This window comes from Pholis gunnellus, assembly GCF_910591455.1.
Source record: "Pholis gunnellus genome assembly, chromosome: 21".
NCBI classification, from domain to species: domain Eukaryota; kingdom Metazoa; phylum Chordata; class Actinopteri; order Perciformes; family Pholidae; genus Pholis; species Pholis gunnellus.
In genome coordinates this window covers 17,310,083-17,332,534 of record NC_136548.1, presented here as the reverse complement: position 1 = coordinate 17,332,534, position 22,452 = coordinate 17,310,083, and the positions used below count along the sequence as shown (strand labels likewise).

General features: G+C 46.4%; 1 protein-coding gene across 1 annotated transcript; it reads right to left on the bottom strand.

The window, feature by feature from the left end:
- Nucleotides 1-187: 187 nt before the first annotated feature.
- Nucleotides 188-21,546, bottom strand: wnt3 (wingless-type MMTV integration site family, member 3). Its single transcript, XM_079182251.1, has 4 exons — nt 21,349-21,546; nt 8,667-8,908; nt 5,647-5,912; nt 188-2,673 (listed from the first exon to the last, which is right to left on the bottom strand). Exons 1-4 carry the CDS (start codon nt 21,426-21,428, stop codon nt 2,194-2,196), a joined length of 1,068 nt encoding a protein of 355 aa, XP_079038377.1. The 5' UTR covers nt 21,429-21,546; the 3' UTR covers nt 188-2,193.
- Between the last annotated feature and the right edge of the window lie 906 nt (nt 21,547-22,452).

Genomic DNA, 22,452 nt, shown 5'->3' with positions numbered 1-22,452 from the left:
AGAAGATATGTCGTTGTTGGTTATTTTGATTGAATTTGTTGCCTCATTTTGAAATGCATGTCCAGGATGTAACTGTAGAAGAGAGTAAGGTATCTAAAGATGATGTAACTAAGTGTGAACCTCTGGCTACAAAGCAAAAAGCACGAGACAGTTTTGTTCTTCAAATATATAATCTTAGTTCAGTCATACAGATATATACATCGTATAATAAATAATATTTATAAAAACATAACATTTACGATTATAAAATAAAAAGGGAATTATTCACTTTAAAACATTTGTACAAAACTTTGGATATAGCGGGAGAAGTGGAGGGGGGCTGAACACGGGGAGGTAGTCCCAGGTGGGAGGAGGACACGAATGCTAAGCTACGTCACAAAGAGAGAGAGGGCAGCCTGCACACCGCTGGTGCGTTCTGTTTGTTCAATGTAATTAATAGGAAGCAGGTGGGACTGTCGGAACATGTCGTGTGGAAACCTCTCACGGTTTGTTCCACCATCCGTCCATCCGTTTTTCCATTCACTTATGTTTGTCACTGGCAGCCGTCATGCACACACACACACACACACACACCCATAAATCCTCCAGCTCCTGATGAAGTTTCCCAGCTTTCTTCTGCTTAATGTTCTCAGAATCGACGTGAATTGGAAGTCTTTTCTGTCCAACCCCAAAAAAATAACTTCCTTTTTTTGACTGGGCAGACATCAAGTTAAAGTAATGTTCTTCCAATATCCCTAAAACATGAGTTTTCTTCTGAGTACAAGTTCATAAATCAGACTTCTCAAAAACCACAACCGTCCAACTGAGAGGAAAATGCAGAGAGGAGGAAGGAAGGGTTGTGAAAGCCAATCAGAAGCTACTCTGGTCTCCACATGTCGTCACACGTCCCCCTTTTTCCTTTTTCTACGGTGATAAAAGATCTGCCTCAGACTAAAGCCTCTATGATGGACCCGATGAGTGCATGAAGTGTTAGATAACAAACAAAAAAAGATCTCCCTATAATCACTTTGCTCATAAGACCAGAATTAACATTAAGCATGCTGAAGCTTGACTCCCTTGTTGTTGATGCATAACAATTCATAAATGAAAAAACAGCCACAGGTGATCTCGCTACTCATACAATTCAAACGGCATCACTCCTCGGATCGAGCTCGTTGCATCGCGCGCGTGGAAGTCGCGAGCGGGTCGATCGAATGCAGCAACAAAGTCGTCATTCGTAAGAAGTGCGAGCTTTGCAACGCATAAACAATGCTTCAAATTTTAACCAGCTGGAGTGGCTGAATAGTACGCGCGCACACACACACACCCACATGTACACGCGTATGGTTGTTGGTGGAATGAGCATGCTTGTTCACACACATGCCGCATACCTCCAGTCCCAGCCCAATGGTAATATTTCAGAAATGCAGGGCTATAAAAATCAAGACTGTAGCATATATATCTTCTCCGGTTGACTGGTGCGGTCGAGGAGAGCAGCAGCACATGAGGATTTCATCAGCTCAGTAGTTTACAACAGAACAGCTCCGTTCAGTAGTCACAAAGTGATGGTTTCCCGGGGCTGCCGACGTGTTCGGTGTCACTGGTAGAGGTTGGTTTAGTTCAACAAAGGAAAGGTAAACCAGCCAAGACGGGCTGGAGAAGTGAGGTGTTAGTTAGAAGATGCTTTTTTTATGTTTGTTTTTTAAATTCCAAAGCAAAGAGTCTGAAAGTTCTTTTTTTTTTTTTTCTTTTTTTTTTTTTTACTGCATTATTAATCTCAACAGGTATAAAAGTGTTACTGTACATGCAACACAAACATTGTGCTGGCATGGAGGGGGGAAATAAATAAAGACGGAGGGGGGGGGTCCAATGCTGCAGGGAGAAGGGGGGGGGGGGGGGGGGGGGCACAACTCGAGCTTCTTCCCATGAGAGCGGACTAGAGCTCAGTCAGGTCATCACAAGGGTGTAAGATATGATGGAAATGAAGTGGTTTGGAAGACGGATTCTAGTGTTTTTACACAAAAATAAGAAGAAAGTATCCATCGCTGATAGGCCATTAGGGCCTGAGTGAGTGGGTGAGTGAGTGAATGTTTTAGTGTTTGGAAGCGGGGAAGTCGTGCAGGAGGTGGGGCATTGAAGGGTGGGCAGCACTTGTAGTCCAGCAGTCCGAAAGCACAGGGCCTCTCTCTCTCTTTCTCTCTCTCTCTCTCTCTCTCACTTGCACGTGTGGACGTCGTAGACGCGCACGCACTCCTGACAGCTGACGTAGCAGCACCAGTGGAAGATGCAGTGGCACTTCTCCTTGCGCTTCTCAGTCCGGGTGTTGTGGCCGCGGCCGCAGCACAGCAGGTCGCAGCCCTCGATGCCGTGCGACGACACGTTGCAGGCCCGGTCGCGCGTCCCGAAGGAGCCGGTCTCCGGGTTGGGCTCGCAGAAGTTGGGCGAGCCCTCGTAGTAGACCAGGTCGCGCTCGGTGGGGTGCTTGAAGAAGTTGTACTTGACGCGCAGTGTCTCCACCCAGCCGCGGGACTCGCGGTGCTTCTCCACCACCATCTCGGAGGCGCTGTCGTACTTGTCCTTCAGGTAGTCGCCCAGCATGCGGAAGTCCGGCTGCGCCCACCAGCAGGTCTTCACCTCGCAGCTCCCCGACAGGCCGTGGCACTTACAGCGCAGGTGCATGTGGTCGAGGATGGTCTGGGGAAACACAGAAGACACTGTTATGGTCACTTTGTACGGATGTTTAAAGCCAATAGACCATTTTACAGTAGGGTGGCGTTCATAAGTGTTTGGCAACGGAAGTTAAGTGTTATACATAGTTAACATATATATATATATATATATATATATATATATATATATATATATATATATATATGTTCTAAACTGGACCTGCTTTCATTCCTGTTTTAAAAAAAGAAGCATTTACAACTTCGTAAAGCCTGGCAAGGATCCAACATGTAAGCTTTCATAACCCCTTTTTCCTGATCCCTGAAGGCAACACCCTGCTAGAACTATATCTTTAGAGTGAAGAGTCACCGGCCATGGGCTTTAAAGCTTAGATTCACAGCAGGGAAAACGTTTCCTCGTAGACGGATAGATAATAAATGGATATAGAAACTTTGTAAATGCGCAGACCTCTTCTCCACAGTGGATCCATATGTTCAGTGTGCCCTCAAACTACTTTCCCTTTGCCAAGAAATCCCTAAATACACTACTTTTGGCAGAGCTTAGGAGCTGCGAGGTGGTGAGACGTTTCTCCGGACGTTTTGACGTTTGTTTGCCACTGGAATCCACTTCAAGGCTTTAATTCAAGCTCTTCAGAGCCACCTTTCAAGGCCTACGGGCGGAGGGAATTTGACACTTTAAAAAAAAGGTAGATTTTGGGTGGAATACTCCTTTTTATAAAAGCGTAATTAAGTTAAATGTGCTCAGTTAATTTGATAAGTGACTCAGCGCTTGTGTGGCAGTGAACCACCGAGCAAGATCTGTTGGAATTTTAATGGTCAGAAATTAAGTAATGCAGACTGAACAAAACCGCTGAAGACTTGCAGAGCGGGGCCAAGAAAAACAATACGCCACTGGCTGCAATTTATCTAAGTGTCATGCAGCTGTGAAGTACAGAGGCTCTGCGCCGCTGCTGATTCCCTCTGAAGTCACCGGCTCACATCGTGAGTGTGCCGCCGCGGGGCTTATTTCACCTTTTGTGTTTTGATTTCGCTGTGCTTTTAATTCAACGGCTATATTTAGCTGCAGAATTCCCCCGGCTAGGGGCGGAAAGGCAGGTGGCTGTGGCACCTCTGGCTGAGGAAGGGGATAGTGAGAGAGGGGGGGGGTTTTGGGAGGGGGGTCTAGTGACATCACTTTGTGAGCTTGTCATGCCAACATCAAGTCCCAGAGGGCCCCGGGGGCTAAATAATGTGAGCGTGAGAGGGCCAGGTGGAGAGGAGACTCCTGACAGTGCCGCTGCTCACTTAGCTCCTGTGGTCTCCCCGGCTGCTCCTGTGCGCTCACATCAAAGGGGCCGTCTTGTTGCCGTGTGGTCCCTCCATTTGCCCCTCAGCGAGCGGCCGGGGAGCCGATTTCTTCTCCCGAGCGGTGACAGCAGCCAGTGATGTTTTAAGTCTGAGGTGATTCCCCCCCCCCCAGCTCCCCTCCCCTTCAGCTCACTCGGGTTATTTGACTGTCAGGGAATTTTTTCATTGGGATGCAAAAGGCATGAAAGGCGAGGTGTGTTGCTCAGATGAGTAATTAACCAGTCATTCATAGTCAAGTGCTCATTTTTAAGGCGGACAAGTCAAATACCCGAATCCTTCCCACCGTCACATGAACACTCAGTAATCCCAGACAGTAATGTTTCCTGCATGAGTCCTCCTCCTTTTTGCATGACAGGTCGCTGTCCGACGCTTCCGTTTACCCATTTAGCTACAATCCATAGTACAATAGTTCAATGTGTGCAGAGGAATGTCTAATGAAGGTCTCGTGTTACGGTGACTTGAAGTACTGACATCTAACTGTAGAAAAAGTGCTCAAAAATGGAGTCCGTCCTACAGTCCATCTTCTAACCGTTAGACCACTGCTGATCAGTTTAGTCTTGTGGGAATCAATATCAATACTATCTGTGCCAAAAGTATGCAGACTCTTCTGTCCACCGCTGTGTTTTTGTGCGACGCCCCTCAGTTAAAGTCAAGGGAAATCTTAAAGGTGCCAAGTGTGATATTCAGACCATAAATATGGCATCAAGCAACTATGACCTATTTAAAGATATAGTGGAGTAATGTCTACCCGAGCAGAGAGTGAAGTCACTCTCCCCTTATGTGTGTGTTGTAATCAGAGCTTCTCCGTACTTTGTTTACGTAGCCACACTAGCCAGCTAATCGCCGCCACTCGGCTGCACTCCCAGCTGCAGGCACGACGGACAAGTAGTAGTTCTCTTCACACTGTCTGCATGGAAGACGCGCTTCACAAGCTCAAGGCCGTCCCGACCCACATCGTTATCGCAGAAGCTTTAAGAACAGTGCCACTGTTTGCACTCATGGTCACGGCCATGTTGAGAGCCGTGTGGAGGCAATCCTTCAATCATAGATATGCTCTGAATTTTGAATTCAGCACGTTTTAATGCTGCACCATACAAATGATATGCTTGTTGCTTTGATGTGTAAGAACTTGACTGGCGTGCTCAGAGCTCTGATCTTAACCCCGTCCATCACTTTTGGGATGAACTGGAACACCAACCAAAAGACGGAGAGGGCCGCCCCCCTCTTAGTCGATTAGCTGAGTAAACTGTCGCTCTTTAGTCGATTAGTTGTGTTTCTGCTTTTTTTCCAGGCTGAATGACATATTTCCAAGAAACCTCTCTCTGGTAAACACGAGATTTACAGTGGTGCTTTTGAGTGATTCTTTGTGGAGAAACACATTTTTCCAGATCTGCTGATTAAATCAATCGCTTAGTCAATAAAATCATACACACAGAATTTCTTTGGTTGAGGCCCTAGAGCCAGACCCGATCACATAACATCAGAGTTGGAGCTCACTATGCAAATCCCTGCAGAAATGCCTTCCAGAAGAATCTGGTGGAGAGCCTTACCAGAAGATCGGAGACAGTAGATGATGGCACATGAATTTGAGTATTTAGATGGTGATTAATATGGATAGTATATCTCTGTTTACCGAGCGTCCCGCCTCGTTGTTGTGTCGGTTCATCGCCGAGCGGGCGTCCGGACGATTCTCCCTGGCGTCGGCAAACTCCCTGGACACCAGCACCCCGAACTCTGCGTCCTCGCTGCAGCCGCCCCACTTCCAGCCCTCCCCGGGGGGGCCCTTGTGGTGGGAATCGCAGCCGCACATGGTGGACGTGCCCTCGGCGCAGGAGCGCGTCACTGCGAACGCCACGCCCGCTGAGGCGATGGCGTGGACGAACGCCGACTCTCTGGTCGCTGAGAGAGACGGATGAAGACAGACAGAGAGAGAGAGAGAGAGAGAGAGAGAAAAAGAGAGAGTGTGAGTCAATCTTGTGCTTAACATGGAGAATCTTTACTGCTGCCAACATCCAGACAGACATATTGAAAGGGATACCTCCAGGCAATAACCTTTTAACACAACATCTTTGCAAAGGCATTTATGCACCGGGGATTGCCGCTGTGAACACAAGAACCCTTTGGGGAAAAGAAACTTTTAACCCTTTTTATTATTTTACAATATGTAAACATGCCTCCCAGTATTTACCACATGATCTTCATCAGCGATGAGGAAGCGCACACTACATGCAGGAGCCTAAAAAGCAGAGTCCCCGCAGTGACATCAGCCCATTGTGGTTGTTGTCAGGAGGGCCTAACGCTCAGTGGGATCTCGGTGACCTCCTGTCATCCCTGAGGTGTGCTGCTTTGCATCTGGATAGTGTTTCAGGAATGTTGTCACCCCCCCCCCCCCCCCCCACACACACACACACACACACACACACACCTCCCACCCGGCCCTGTTCATAGCCCAGGGCCTTCTGGTGAAACCTAGCAGTGTGTCGGCCTGTTTCTTTTTTTTACACCGAAGGATGGAGTTACGCCTCCTTTTGAAGGCAACAGCTTATTATGTAACCGGACACCATTGTTTCACAATCACAGCACACTTAACGTGGCTCAGCCATTACACTCCGCTAGCTGTGTAACAGACATGCAATACAGACACACGGGGGGGAGGGAGGAGGGGGGGGGGGGGGTTCTGAGATCCACAACTGCGTGATCTGAGTTTTGAAATTTGTACGATCACGGCCAGACAATTAGACCCACATTTTGCAGACCACAGTGGCTACTGAAGCCAGACATTCTTCAAGCTTTTCCACTGCCAACGAGGCTTTCAAGACTCGATCAGAATCAAGTTTACAAGCCACAAACACAGTTTACTGATGTTTGTCTGGAGGCGGGTCATATTTCCCCACCCATTCCTGTTTATATTAGCCTGTAGGGCTAATGTGTTGCCAATAGGATCAATATTTGTGCCGTTTGTCTGTTTTTCCGACATTGTATGCAATGCTAATAATATCAAAGGTCAAATGTCAGATGGATCATCTGATGTGCTTTTTTTGTTGTGTAATGCAGATGCTGAAATACTGTAAATCACAACTATTTTCAGTAATATTTGAACCCATATGTTCACACTATGATATTTTAGATACATCTGATCTAAACGATGAAACTGTGTGTCTATAAAAGCTGTATTTCCGCCGTTCATTCTCAGTAAAAGGATACAGTTTTGCTCTAAATCCCCAGCGCATGATTGGATGACACTCCGTCCTCAGGTCGGGCATCCCTGCTCGCCCTGGCAGGCCTAGCCGGGCCCTCCACAACGGGGGCCTGTGAGCCCTGGGCCCCTGGAGCTCTGGCTGTTAGCCATGGCTAGCGCTGCTTCTGCTACCTGCTGGGCCCATCAATCCGCCTTTGTTTCCCTTGTGTCACACTGTATTATCCACACAAAGGGCCCAGCGACTCGCGCCCCCACAGCCCCGCTCTGCCCGGAGCTGGCATTCCCTAAACTCCCTCACCCCCCCCCACCCCCCCCCCTCTCTCCAGCCACCCCTCCGCCAACACCCTGAGCTGAAATCCCATACACCACCACGGGACCTCAACCCCCCACTTCCTCCCGGCATCCACCAATAGCATCGCCGTGGCCAACGCGCCGCCTAAGGTGGCTCGGGCTGGTGGTTGGTAGCTCTCCCTTTCCTAACTCCCAACTTTTCCATTCATCACTCCCAAAGTGATCTGCTCTTCCTTCCTTCCCTGCTTCCTTCCTTCCTTCGCTTCCCCATCCCAAAGCGCACACCCGGGCTAGGGCTGGGAGAGATCCCCTTTCAGCCTGTTTTCATGACAGAGTCAAAAGGGCGTGTGAATGGGGCGTCCGTGGGAGCTGGACTGTGTGAGGCGCGCACTGGTCTTCATGCACAGTAGGGGTTGAGCGGAGCCCCCCGGGCCCTTTTCTATTGCCTGTAATCTCATTTGGCCTCCCCTCTCCCTTTTATTTGACTGAGGAGCTTGGACTGCTCACACTGCCCAGATTCCTTCCCCTCTGACACACAGGGTAATTCATTTCCAATCAGCAGCCTCGCTCACGACACATAAACTTCTACCTTTTTAGAATTAGGGACTGCAAGGCCTTAAGCGGGACACCTGTGTGTATTGTACCCCCCCCCCTCCCCGACTGTCAGGTTTAGTGGGATTCTCTACAAGGACACAGTCAGTGTGGCGATATCGTACAATTAGTATTCTGTTTGTGAAGCGCCTGATGGGCGTCTCCAGTATATCAGCTGTGCACGTCGGGTTTTGTTGATGGATTCTCACCGCGTTGACCCTCTTTCAAGTACGAGAGTGTAAACACGGTTTGGTGGGGGGGAAAACTCCGGAGACAAATGCAATACTGGAGGTAAAGATGGATGGAAGTGGGATAATGTGTCGGAGCTTGTACCTGCGCCCATTTCTCACTGCAGAGCAGGAAAGGTGTATATTATCGTAATTGCCCTGGTTAGGCGTTTGTCAGCAGAAGCCCAGAGAACAGGCAGCGCTGAGCCTCAGGGTGTTCGTTTTGTAGCAGCTTGCAATAGCCTCAGCCAGAGCTTTTATACAGTGGTAGTTTTTGCACCGATTATTATTAAGCCTTGGATACGTACATCGTCATTAAATACAACAGTAAAGAGTCAAGCATACCTTTATCGAGCACGGGGCCGAAAATGGCCAAGTTGTCCTTGATGGTGGTGCAGTTCCACCGTCGGCCCCTGAACTGGTGCTGGCACTCCTGGATCCCCAGCTTGACCCCCTCCGCGACGCTGGGCATGATCTCTATGTAGTTGCGACAGAAGCGCAGCTGCTTGGGCACCAGGCCGGGGATGGAGCCGCACAGGATGGGTTGGGAGCCCAGAGACGAGTACTGCTGCCCGAGGGCCAGGGACCTGTGACACCGAGAGAGGGAGAAGAGAGCGTCGTCAGGTGGGACACATCTCTGCATCAGGAATACAAAGATGTGCAACATGATCCAAAAGAGGTTTATCACCACGACCAAACACCTAGAAGGCCAGAACTTATTACTTACTTTTTTTTTTTTTTATCAAATTTCTTATTCTTTGCCTTCTAGAGTTTATAATGACGAAGCACGAAAACATTTCAAGATTTTGACAATTTTGGATGATTATATTTCAACACAACTCATTCCAACTTGTCACATACTGACGCTTTGTCAGACGCACTGGGTGGCCCATCGCACAGTCGCAGTTAACATGTGGATTAACGTTGTGAATTCAAACAATTGCTTTGATTTTAGGCATCAAAACCGCTTAGTTAGGTTTAAGGATAAACATCATGGTTGGGCTCAAAATAGGAACGTACAATATTTACCCAAAGTACGGAGAACACGTCACAAACACCACTGTAGTTACTTGACAGCACGGTGCTCATACGGACGCTAAAGGGTGTCTCGTGCGTCGGTATCAGACATCCTGGCAATGAGAACGGGCTGCAAAGTCTCCTAATGCTGGTTGTGTTCAGACAACATTTAACATTCGTGACATTTGGCTTCTTTTGTTGAATGAAACAAAAAAAGTTTTTGCAGAAACGTGTGTAAATCTCTCAACGTAAGGTGTCGGGGAAAGTATTTTTCACTGGTTTCATCGCATAATACCCAGCCCGAGTGCTTTTACACTGTCAGAGGATGCAGGAAGTGAGACTGTTTGCCTCACAGTACAAGTCTGTGCCCTCCATGAGCTCCACCCTACAATAACAATGATGGTAACCTGCCAGGGAGGCCTCCCTCAAAGTCAACCATCACTTCTCTAGTCGTTAATCTCAGGTTTAACTGTAAGCGTAGCTCAGTGATTTATTGAATTGTCTGTTTATTGTAGTTTATACTAAGAGCTGCTGTTTATTTTTTGTCTCTTTCTTTTTCCCACCGGGAGGGGAGGGGTTGTAGGCCCACTTCAGGGCAGGGATACAAGCTATTAGTTCTGACTCTTCAAGTGTTTCCACTTGTTAGTATACACAGATCTGCTGATCTAACAGATAACACACAAGTACTGTCTGCTTGGGAAAAGCCCCCTCTCTCTCTCTCTCTCTCTCTCTCTCTCTCTCTCTCTCTCTCTCTCTCTCTCTCCCTTACAGTGAAACACCTGTGTCTGCAGCACTTCCATCACTGATTTGCGGTTTTTCCCTCCATAGCTGATTGTGATAAGAATGACAGAGCTCACAGACGGACGAAAAAAAACCCAGCATATCTGAAGATATGTGCCTCACCAGAAAGGCTCGTGCAGATGTGCCCATAGAAGGGATTAATCACCATGACGAGACAGCCGAGATCAGCGCGCGATGCCAGAAACCATTATAGTTTCAATCAGGTAATTCATTTTAATTGCTTTCTATTCCTCTAGAAATAAAAGTGTGAGAGAGACGGGGAGAAAGAAAACATGTTTGCCGTGCCCGTGTTTTAACACGCTCTTTGTGATGACAGGCTCAAACAAAACTGTGCGGTTTCTTCCACAAGGTTTACTGACGGGTGTTGGACTCAAATGTCTTGTTTATTTATATCCTGGCGCATCACCTGAAGACATGTTTTCTGTACGGGGGCTGCGGCGTTCTCGAGAGAGGCGATCGCTTCACAATAGATGTGTTGGGCTGCGTCTGTGGCGGGACAGCGTGGCGCTGGAGGCCTGCGACGGGATCACGGGGGAACAATTGCCGCCGATCAGATCAGAGCGCCGCTCGGGATGACCTCAGGACCCCCGCGGGGCGCAACCCAATCGTGGCAGCCACTGACTCTTGACGGATGAGTGCGGCGCAGTGCCCCACCCCGACACAAAAGTCAAGCCATTGAAGTCACAGGAGAGAAAGCTGAATAATCCCCCCCCCCCCCCCCCCCTTTGATAGGTTCTCAGCTCATGGTCGCTTTTGCTTTCTACATATGACCCCCACCTCCCCTCCCAAATATGTTTTTGATCTCCGGTATCACGGCTCACACACTGAAACGTGCGACTGAGTTGTTTTGCTTTCACAGCTGGTGTAATGGAATATATGATGATCACATAATCGGCTAAAAAGCCACTTTGTGTTGTCGGCTTCCTCGCAGACACTGATGCACAACAAACAATTCTCACGTTTCCGTATGAAACGCTGTCCGATCAGCAGCTCCTTCAAGGTTACATAAGCTATTCAAAACTCTCAAACACTGCTGTGCATGAGGAAGAATGAGTCTCTTGTTTCACATTTAACTCAATAATTCAAACTTGCAAAAAAAAAAAAATGCAGTTTTGCCCAATTCGATGTTCCCATGCAGTAATCCGATAGTGCTCATCAATCTCATTCATGTTCTTGTCTCAAGTTTAGCGAAGCGGAGGCGGCCACATTAGCTCATCCCGTCGGGTCCCGATCCCGCCGACATCACCGAGTTCACGTGTTGCTGACTTCACTCCGTCTGGTGACTGAGTGACTAAGGGCCCTTAATTACAACGTCTGCTAGCGTGGTTTCTACCCATTAATCTCTCAAAGTCGTGGGACGGACCGGAGTGGGCGATGCCGCTGAACACATAGCTTGAATTTGAACCCCTGATGTCACAACTTCAGTCAGTTCACTCAGAAGGAAAATCTCTTCTGTCCAAGTGAGATATCTGTGTTTAGACCGCCGTGCCAACCTCTGCTACATTTCAAGCTCCATTCAGGACGGCTGAACCGCTTACCCACCACTCCGACATACTGGCTTTGCCAGTGAATTTGGGATTTTTTTTGATGGAATCAATCAGCTAACCGCATGGGACTTTGTGGTGGACGTCGCATGTTTAGACTACAGGCTGTGGATCTACCAGCCTATTTGTCTTTGTTTGCAAAGGATGTGCCTCACTTGATCCATATGGACAGATGAGATGAAAGGGGATATCTTTTTGGCTAGGTGCTAATGAGAGTCTTAACCCTGAGGGGTTATGAGGCGTATCGTGCAAACAGACACACATACACACACACACACACACACACACGCAAACAGACAGCATGCAAGCAGGCCACATGTGAGCCATGCTGATCCTGCCTGCTTGGCCTCACTTCTGGGAAGCCACGAGCAACGTGTCTCAACCGAGCGAGGGAGCAGCAGACGCAAGAGACCTCCGCAGAGGCAGAATGCCGGGGGAATCTGCTGCAGGGGACGAGACGAGCAGCAGAGCAGCAGCAGCGAGCGGCAGGGCTCGGCAGGTGCATGCCCGGGCAGGTCCGTATGGGGCCTCTACTGGCCTGGGGAGGGGTGGTGGTTACGGCTCGGTTGGGGGGTTTTCTCAGTTTTTCTAAACTGGGCTGATGCGAAAGTATGACGGGCCGCTGGAAACCACAGAAATGAAGCCGAGGAAACAAAGGGATTCCACCACACACCTCGCTGAAGAGTGGAAATTCACGCAATCAAGACTGTAACGCTATCAACAAAAACTTCTGACTCGACCCCTCCCAGTGCAATACAATCACTACGATCTGCAGCAGGGTTCTGGAGAAGTGGCAGCATCCTGCAGTTCTTCACATTTTGTCTGTGAACAAGGAATCTTGTACTGTCAGAAATGTGTTGCAGCTGTTATTGTGGGAGGTCTGCATTACAGGGGTCAGTGTGTATAGCACATGTCTGTGCACAGATGGGCTTTTCTTTGTGTGACAGCCTCCTATATCCAGAGGCACAATAAGTACCAGGTGACCCTCTGAACCTGTTGAGCAGAACACGACACCTGACCTCACTGCCTTTGGCCTCACGGCCCACAGAAACAGTTTGAAGTTCATGACCAGGGTCCCGTGTACAAATATCTAAGAGGATGCTGGGTGCTGATCTCCGGCTTGTTTGCCTCATCTATCAAAGTCACGACGATCAGGTGACAGCTCAGATTCTACCGTCACGTAATCTTCTATATACCTTGTCGGAGTTGCTGCCCATCTTTAAGTGAGGAGAATACAAACCAGACAAACCAGACGTAGGCCCGGCCCTGACTTTGGTGTTACTACATTTTGAGAACATTGCACAAGCATAACATGATCAAAGGCTTGAGACCCCCACACACGGGCGCACACTCTACATACTGATGGCCGAAACAGGTCATTACTTTGTGGAATAATTTCATGCATTTAAAAGTTTAGATGTTGCTCAGCCTCGGAGTGCACGTCTCCAAAATCTCCTCCAAAATTATAAATTGTAATATGTAGGTTCAATTACCTATAATGTTATTTCCTATGATTTTATGTTTTTATATATTACAATAAATATCGATATTTTGCAGCAGTTGGACAAAAAACGAGTCGGTCATGTGTCACTTCTGGCTGCCATCTTTGGTCATAAAGCATAACAGCTTCTCTTAACATCATCTTCACCTGCAGCTAACGCAGTTATTTGTTTTAATTGGATAACGTCAGAAGAATCTTTGAGGAATCTGCACACGTCTTTAAAACAGCGGTAAGTGTTCCTTAAATGACCCGCTAACGTTAGCTAGCATTAAACGTTAGCACTATTTCTATTAATATCCCATTTTATCTTAAATTTAAAAGATGATTTATGCGAAACGACAGCTGGGTAAATAATTTCTAACACACCTTTAATCATTCCACTTTCTTTGTCAGTGAAGTACTTTTATTGCAAATAAAAATAGTGTTTTATATTGTTGTCCTAGCCAGGTCATTAACGTGACCGTAAACGTAACGTAAGTTGACGTAAGTTACGTTAAATACTATTTTGCTTCGGAGTCTCAGTTCCTTTGCTTGAGTACAAGATGAAATATTGAATGACAAGTCCTGCATTTAAGATTGTATCGAAGTAAAAGTACTTATTAGCAGAATGTACTTATTGTACTTCACTAGTAAAAGTACCCATAGAGGCAGGATGGCTCCTGTGTATATTATTGGTGATTGCTGATTGCGGTGCAGCTAATAACGTACTGTGGGATAGTTTACTTGATTTAATGCATATTTTATAAGCTTTGTGTGTTAAATTAAAGTAAATATAGCTGTTAAAGTCTAAAATAACAGAAACTGGAAATACTCAAAGTATAAATATCTCCCAACTGGACTTAAGTAGAGTTTTTTGCTGTGAGCGCCGGTCAGAAAGACATTTACAACACGTTTTAGGTTCCTGTTGTTTTGACTGAAGTTTTTAGTGGCTTGTAGTTCAGAACAAATTGGAGCGTTGAAGTGGCGACCGAAGTATGAGGAAGAGCGAGGGATTAGAGAGCCTGTCACAATCCATCCCTCCATGCATTGCTCCTGAGGCGCTGTTCAAAAGACTCATGGAAACCTGCATGCATGTATGAAGGCAGAGTGAACTGCACGGTTGTGTTGCTACTTGTAAGTTCCTTCTTCCAACAAGGTCATCAATTAGAAAGATAAAGGCAAGAGGTGCGATGCCTTTGTTTGTGTTGCTCATTCTGGGCAAACATTGTTAAAAGCGTTTATGGCGTACCGGCTTGCACCCTCCGTTGCGGGACGTGCTGATAACTGCTTGACAGGTAATGGTATGATTAAAAGCTGGAACACTCTCCGGGCTGTTGGAGGAGACTTGGATCTGATGATGTATTCAAGTAACTACACCTTTTGTGTGCAGAATTAGGGTTCGTAATTTAGCGAAATACCCAAGATTTGTTCAACTCTGACGCTCTAAAAATCTCTCTTCGATACGAAACGTTCAGCTGAGTTCGTAGATATGAACTTTGTTGTATTTTATGTTACTTGTTAACCGATAACTAGATTTGATGATGAATTTGAAACGATTCACTCTTATGTTGTAGAAAGTAGGAGTTCTGTGTATTGTGTTTTATCATAAAGCAGGTTTAGCTGCTGTATTAATGCCGTGAAGGTCTCGCTCAATCCCGCCTGCAGTGACGCCATGAAGATGGCGACGTTGCGTAAGAATCGGAAACACTGACCAATCAGAGCAGACTGGGCATTTTTGGGAGGGGGGGGCTTAAATTGCCGAAGATGGAGCGAGTTTGAATACAGGTATATTCGGCCAGACAGAAAGAGAAAAACTAAGTGTTTTCCATCATTAAATCCTGTAAACACGTTCTCGTAGAAACCCAACGTCTCCTTTCAGAGAACATATTTAATTGTGGCTTCAGATTTGATAAAACGCAATCGCATTCCAATGTGCCTTTGCTGTTATTGACGATGTGTGCCAGTCGTTCTTAGCCCTGTCTGAACAAGTTAACTTATTTCATTAAAGAGAAATTAATAAAGTTAGCTTATGCCGGGTTTGTGCCTGAAGCGCTGAGTCCTGAGTGCATTCTGTCACCTCGTCTGTGAGAAAAAAAAGAAGCCTTCTGCTGTAACAGACTGCGAGAATATTGTTTGCATTAAACTCCAATCTACCTCTATTTTACCTCTATATGTTGACGCCGCAGCTCAACTTGTCAGATTTGCCCCGAGGACACCGCGCTGCTAAACGAGGCCCTGGCAGAGCTGAGAACATTGCCATCAGAATTTCATTTATAAATCCCACAGCAGAGTCCGCAGAGAGACAAAGACGCTCGAAAAAGAGAAGTAAGTGGGCCAAGGAAAGTTGCCGGCTTCGCCCGAGGATGGGACTTTTCCTGGTGGAGGCTGGAATGCAAAAGCTACCGTCTGTGTTTTGTTGTCTTCCCCTTTTTTTGCTTTGGCACACTTTTGATTTGTGGTCCGACAGCTCCTGGCTGATCAGATAAAAAATGACAGGACCCCCTGAAAAAAAAAAAAAAAAAAAAGTTCCAACCTGTTCTTTCTTTCTCCCTCTCCAGACTGTCGAGAGTGGAGTTGAGACAAGGAGCCCCTGCAGTCACAAGTATGCAGACGTGCAGAGGGAAACCGAACAGGGTTTAAACTTGTGAACCTGCTCGTCAGAAAGGGGGAATGAGCGAATGCTCGACAAGACTCGGCGTCCCGGCGTGTCCGTATATATAGGTGGACACAACGGAGTCTGATTCGTTTGTCTTGAAGGGACGGAGGCCTGTTTGAATGAGAGTCTTTGTGCGAATGAGCCACAACTCAAACAGTGCATTGTTCCCGGCCACCGCTCATTAGGGGCAGCTTGTTGGCATCGCTGCTTGAATTGTCAGCAGTAATGAATCCTATGCAAATCATAACTCGTAGTGGATTCTCTGGAATCTTCCATTGTCTAATGTCTGGAAGTTCTTTGGTGGCAATTTCAAACACAGCATTGTGTGTGTGTGTGTGTGTGTGTGTGTTTTAAAAGTAGTTTCAACACCTAATTGCTGTTGACTTTCGCGTGCTTGTGGTGTGATTGTTGGGGTTGAGCTCGGTTAACAGAGTTTGCCTGTCTGCAGATATTTCACTCACAGGCTGTTTGTCCCAAGAAACCAACTGTCATGCATGTTATTGCTTCTCCCTTTTCCCCTTTGTGTCCCTCAGACCCCGGGTGTCGAACATTCAAAATGTTTTGAGTTTATGCTGAAATGTACCAAACTTTAAAGCTGACGTTGAACATCGAACATCTGGGCAGATTTGCAATCTCGTTCACAGATTCTTTCACCGGATTATTTATGATTTTGACCCAAAACTACTATTTTATTCAGGGAACTTTCTTGTAAGGCTGCTTGTGTTCATGAAATATTTAATTGAATTTCAGATTATTGGCTTCTTTTGTTCGATGAAAAAAAAATGTATTGAGAAAAAAGTAACATATACTAAAAACATATACTTATAAGGCTGCACAACTAATCAATCTTCCCACAATGATATGAACATGTTTGACGTTTAAAATTCTCTGCTAATAGAAAACTCTGCAGCGTTGAATCAAGCGCTTCCTAAACTGACAGCGAGCCACCAGGGGGCGATCACGATGCGTTAGCTTCACTTTTTTTGCCGCTGTGCACGCAACTTTCCTGAATGTGGCTGCTGCATTCCAGTGTAGAGGATTATAAATATACCATATATTACTTGTTTCTGCAAAAATGCACTGAAATCCGGAGATGGCGAACTTTGCTTTAAGTCTTATTTGGATGCAAAGATTCGTACGTTAGCAGGAACGTAACAGGGGGGGGTGATAGCAGTGCAATATAAATATTTTGTCCTCAAAATCATGATAAATAACCGTGCAATCATTGTTTACGTATGGAGATGACGTTTTGTGATCGCAACGACATGACACCTTAGCCACAATTATTTACAGCATTTTTTTTTTTTTTTAAATGTATAAACTGAATTCCTTCTAATTTTGAGAGACATTGAGCTGCCATCCTCTCTTCCCTTTCCTCTCCTCACTGCATCGTGATTAGTTGTCTGGTTGACCCGGTCAGCGACCCGAGGGCTCCGGCTGAATACCTGCTGTACAGGTGCGACCGACAAGTCTCCGTCCCTGACCCCTGTGTGTCAGAGAAATGGCTTTCTGCGAATAATTAACCTCTGTAACAAGCCGTGCAGGTGAGATCCAGCCAGGTAATGAAGACTTTAAATAGTGTGTGTGTGTTGGTGTGTGTGTGTGTGTGCCTCCACACGTGTCCCCTGACGATCTCTTTGCCTCTGGCCGTTGCTGTTTTCCCTTTGAGGAACTGCCCCGGCCTGTGTTTTAGTGCAGCTAATAGCTGTGCACCAGGGGGACTTTGTCATTTCCTACAAGAGCACACCGTCCTTTGATAGTGTTTGAAGATTAGAAACTCGCCTCGGCCGCTTTTGAAATACCACTCTCCTTTGAACCTCTCCGCCTGTAGCTGCAGTTTGACTGGATGGTGTCGTCCCGCATTGCTTGTTCAGTGACGACAAGTTTTGTTTCGTGAGATAACGTGTCGAGTCAGCGCGTGAACGAAACTCTCACTTGACGGTATACGAGTGCAGTTAAAGGCCGGTGCAATTGTTTGCGATCGGCAATGTTCTTTAAGATCATCACGTTTAAAATGCATCCGAGTCACGAGACGGTTCACAAAAACAGCTTTTGCAGTAGCTAAACACCTACTTTGGGACATGTTACATAATCCTACGTGTTTTTAAAGAACTTCCCTGTCGGTGTCACTTTCTGTGGAGACATTTTTCTTTTGGCTTGAGCCCAAAAATTGCCTTTGACTCCGGCCCTCAGCCATTCATAATGGAACCCTAAAGTTTCATCTGAATGACATTCTTCTGGACTCTCCTGCTCTATTCTCTACCTTCCACCGCGCCGCTGAGAATAATAGCCGAACATCCTTGATCTTTTCACACAAGGCGGCGGACGGAGGATTTTCTCCGCAGTAAGAATCATTTAAGTGATCCCTTTGCCAACGGTCGGGGTTTTTGGGGTTGAAGATTGGATTGAAGATTGGAGGTTAGTGAGGGGGGGGGGGGTGTCCCAGTCAGATAATGACATTCCTGAGACCCAGAGATGGACTCTAGAGCCCCATTTAAGCCGCTCAGGTTGAACTGGGAGCGGTCTGTGTGTAGACTGGGCAGTTTGAGGAAACCTAGATAGCTTGGAGAGGTGAGCCGCCGGTTTTATTGAGAAAAACCTCCACAAGTAGTCCTTCAAACGGCAAAACGCAATATTAGTCAGGAAGCCCTATTTAGGGATTATGCATGCTCCAAATTCTAATTAAAGGATGTTGAAATTGAATAAGTGAAAGCTTTTATGATGCTGAGTAGTAGATTAGTATTTATATGTGTAATACATATACTCTGCTCTGCACTGTTAAATGCTATTTCTTGTTTTTTTGTTCAGACACGTTACTTCTAACCTAAGTCTTCTTTTCACCTGAGTGGAAGTGAACGAATTCAACTAAAGATTGATTGGTCAGGACCGCACTGGTTGCTCATTGAAGCTGATGATCGTTTTAACACCAGCAAAGTGTTTTCCATGCAACAGCCTCATTTCTTTATCCGTCTCTGTGTCTCAGTTTCCTCCATCCCTCCCCAACAACAAACATTTTAAGTAATCTGAAGCATTAAAACATTTTAGGAGGAAAAGTTGAATCAATATGAGAATTTCCCGACTTGAAATTGCTAAAAAACAATCGACAGCAAGTGTACAACGTCTCTTTCTTGTGCAGCTTTAACCGTGTGATAACGGAGGAGTGGGAGAATAACACTTATTGGATTTAAAGTGGAACTGTGCGGCGTGATATGACAGCGTTAAACCGATAATCACCGCCGATGCTCGACGGCTCGTGTTGGAGTAGAATCAGCTCGGCTAATTCCTTGTTGAAAGTGACTGTCATCGTTCACTCAAGGAACACAAACAACACAGCCGGCTTAAGCTGGGGAGTTAAGCTGCGATAGAATAATACAACCTCTGTGTTTGATAAGAACAGGATGTTACATCATACTCCTCGGCTTCTTAGATATTCTTTGGTTATTAAATGTAGGTTGACTGGTGAAACCAAAACACAGCAATAAGTCCAAGAACAGATTTGTCTTCATAGACACCGTGGGACCTGTGGAGTCTGTGAACTCACAGCCACGAAGCCTTAAGCTGTCACGAATTCTTTCAAACTTTAGTTTTTTTGCTCATGTTGTGCAAAAGCTGCTGTTCCCCCCCACAACATTCTTGCATTCTCGCCTTCCTCCAAACCCACCTCATTAGCTCGCTATGTCTCTCTACTGCACCTCATCTTCGTATGTGCATATCAGGCGGAGTTATTTATGCTTCGTTTTGTTTTTCAAACACCCCCCGTCTTGTAAAAGCAGGGCTGCCAGGCATGAAGCAGTCAAAAGCTGCTCTTCCCTCGCAACCCCGTCCCACCTTGGCTGGAGAATTTATGGCCAAGTCGTCGCCCCCTGAGACAGAAGCCGAGAAGGAGCCTTCCCGTGGCCCTCGCTGAAACTCGGCACCCTCCCTTGTTTTTAGTCTTTTTTTTTTTTTTGGGGACATGTTCGACACCCCGGGTGTGATGCCAACTGACGGCGCTGTTTGACACCCATTCCTCCACACCTGCCCGGTCACCTGGAGCCACACGGCTCGCCGCTTTTCATCTCTCTCCTGCATTTTATCCAAGTAAACCCGTTCCCCCGGCCCTGCACTTCAAAAAATTTGTTTCCCCAAATCAAAAGGGTCGGTGCGCATTGTTGAGGTCTCGAACATTATACCGGTGTCATGTAAGCTGCTTGAACAGAACAGCTGCAGGTAATTCACACAGAGAATCCCAGGCTCTATTGTCGCTGTTGTCTGCTGGCTCCTGCTGAAGCCAGCAGTGGGTGTAAAGTCCTCTCTGCCATTAACACTTCAGCCCTGTGGCCTGTGTGCTTGGCAGCTGCCTGCTCTGTAAATGAAACCAGAAGATGCTGGCGGTTTGGACAGCGCTAACGCTGGGACCACATGCTAGTTGGGCTACTAAAAAAGTGCAGTAGCTCTGACAAGTATTGTGTCGCGAGCCAAAAGAGCTTTGTCATACGCCCACGCAAAAAAATATCTCCAAAATAGAAGCTTTATGTTACAAAAGGAGACCAGGGAGCTATGAGGTCAGCCGCATGTAGCTGCATTTGTAATGAGATAAACCTCTACATTTCAGTTGCTGGGATCATTTAACAAAGAATAAAAACCCTGCGGCACCTTAACATATTGTCTCCTGACAAATCCGTAGCGGGGGGGGGGGTGAATTGTGGTACAATTGAAAAGCAAAATGATATGCTCAACTCTTCAAAAAGATTAATTTAATTGCAGCTGATACCCTGTGGCACGCCGCAAATTAGTAATATATATAAAAAAAAAAAAAAAAAACGTGTACAAGTTTGTCAGTGAATGTAAAACACTTTTTGGTAATACATCTACCAAAAAAAAAAAAAGAAAAAAGCTTCAATTCACGGCATGTTTTTGGGAGGCCGGCGGTGATGCACAACAGCAAACAAAATGACGCTGATCTTATAAGTCACCGTCGCTGTGCTCCCTGAGGCACTCCTACAATTATATGGTTGCACTTCAAGAAAGAAGCTGATTATGGAGCAGAAACGGGAACCTTCTTTTGAGGCTTTGTTTGCGTTCTGCTGAGCAACATCGGTGTTGTCATCGTCCTTAAGCGATATCCACGATTTACGTAATAATCACTGATCTCACTGACTTAACACCGCGAGTCCTCACAGTGCTGTTTTGACAATTCACATCAACATGGCAACCACGCGCCGTGTGTATTTTCCCTTTTTAAATACAAAAAAAATCTACATTTTGAATCATTAAGTGGATTCCAAACTCCAAATTCATCCTCTTTGCATCACGAAACACGCCAACATGATAAATGGACCTGAGTGTGGAGGGGGGAAAAGAACGGCGAGCCTTTTCCGTTACACTAGTATTTGAGGTTAAGATTCTTTGGACTGGGCCGGAGAACATTTTTCCACGCAGTCAACTGAAAGTGCACACTCTGCCCTCTCACAAATGATCATTTGACCCAAAAAAAACCCTCCCCTCTCTTTACAGGCTCTGATGCTGAAACTGTGGATTTGTACTCACCACCAGATGGGATAGCCTCCAAGCACCCGCGAGCTGGACAACCACACACACATCAAATATCCAGTCAGATACAAATCCATGAGGTAAGCCTTGTAGTGTGTGTGTGTGTGTGTGTGTGTGTGAGAGAGAGAGGGTAAAAAAAAAAAAAAAAACCCTGGATCAATACATAGAACTTCCAGCAGGCAGTGAAGAAGAAGAAGAAGAGTTTCCAGGAAGAGACGCTTTAGGGCAGCTTGATTGTTGAATGAGGGTTGAAGATTAAAAATGATATTGAGAGAAAAAAAAAAAAGCTCTTCCTCCTGTTTTCCCCCCTTCTTTGAGTCGGGCCAGGAAAGTGTGTCTGTCTCCTAGTAGTTAAGAGAATAAGTGTCTCTCACACACATGCACACACGCTACCCGTCCTCTCCTTCCCTCCCTCTCTCTGAGGTTCTTCCCTAAGGTAGATATCTTTTTCTCTCTCTCTCTCTCTACTTTTTTCTCCCTCAGGATGCCTCATCCACAGGCCCAATATTAAAGGAGGGAGGGAGGGTGTGGGGGGGTGTGGGGGGGGGGGGGGGGGGGATGAGGTTTGGAGATGTCAGCTGGCAAGCCAATCACAGAAGATGGCCTTAGGTTACGAAAAAAAAAAAAAAAAAAAATTATTATTCGTTCCCATCTGTCAATCACACGCCACCCCCTGGTAATGTGGAAAAGAAAGGAAAGAGTGAAAAGAGAGGGGAGGGAAGGGAAATAAGAGAGAGGGAGGTATGGAGGAGGGACACGCAGAGAAAAGGTAGAGAGTAGAGTAGAGTTGTTACTCAACTTGTTTCATGTGTGATCATTGAGGGGAGAAAAAAAGAAAAGTCCCTCCGTTTAGGTCGACGGAGGGATGAAAGCCAGCGTCTCCTGCAGAAGACTCAGCTCGGGGGGTTGAGCTGACGTACATGTTGACACATTGATTTTTTTTAGGGGTTGTGCCCTGACTAATTGATCCGGATATACGTGAATACTGTGCACACACACACGTCAACACACGCATAATCTCCGTCCCGCTCACAGGGATATATATATATATATACAGTGAATTTTCTAAATTGTTGTCCGCCCACCCCACCAGGGGAAGGA

Coding starts and splice junctions, on each gene's coding strand:
- wnt3 (XM_079182251.1), bottom strand. CDS start 21,428: ATGGATTTGTATCTGACTGGATATTTGATGTGTGTGTGGTTGTCCAGC. Junction 8,909..21,348: donor GGAGGCTATCCCATCTGGTG/GTGAGTACAAAT, acceptor TCGGTGTCACAG/GTCCCTGGCCCTCGGGCAGC. Junction 5,913..8,666: donor CGGCCCCGTGCTCGATAAAG/GTATGCTTGACT, acceptor CGTCTCTCTCAG/CGACCAGAGAGTCGGCGTTC.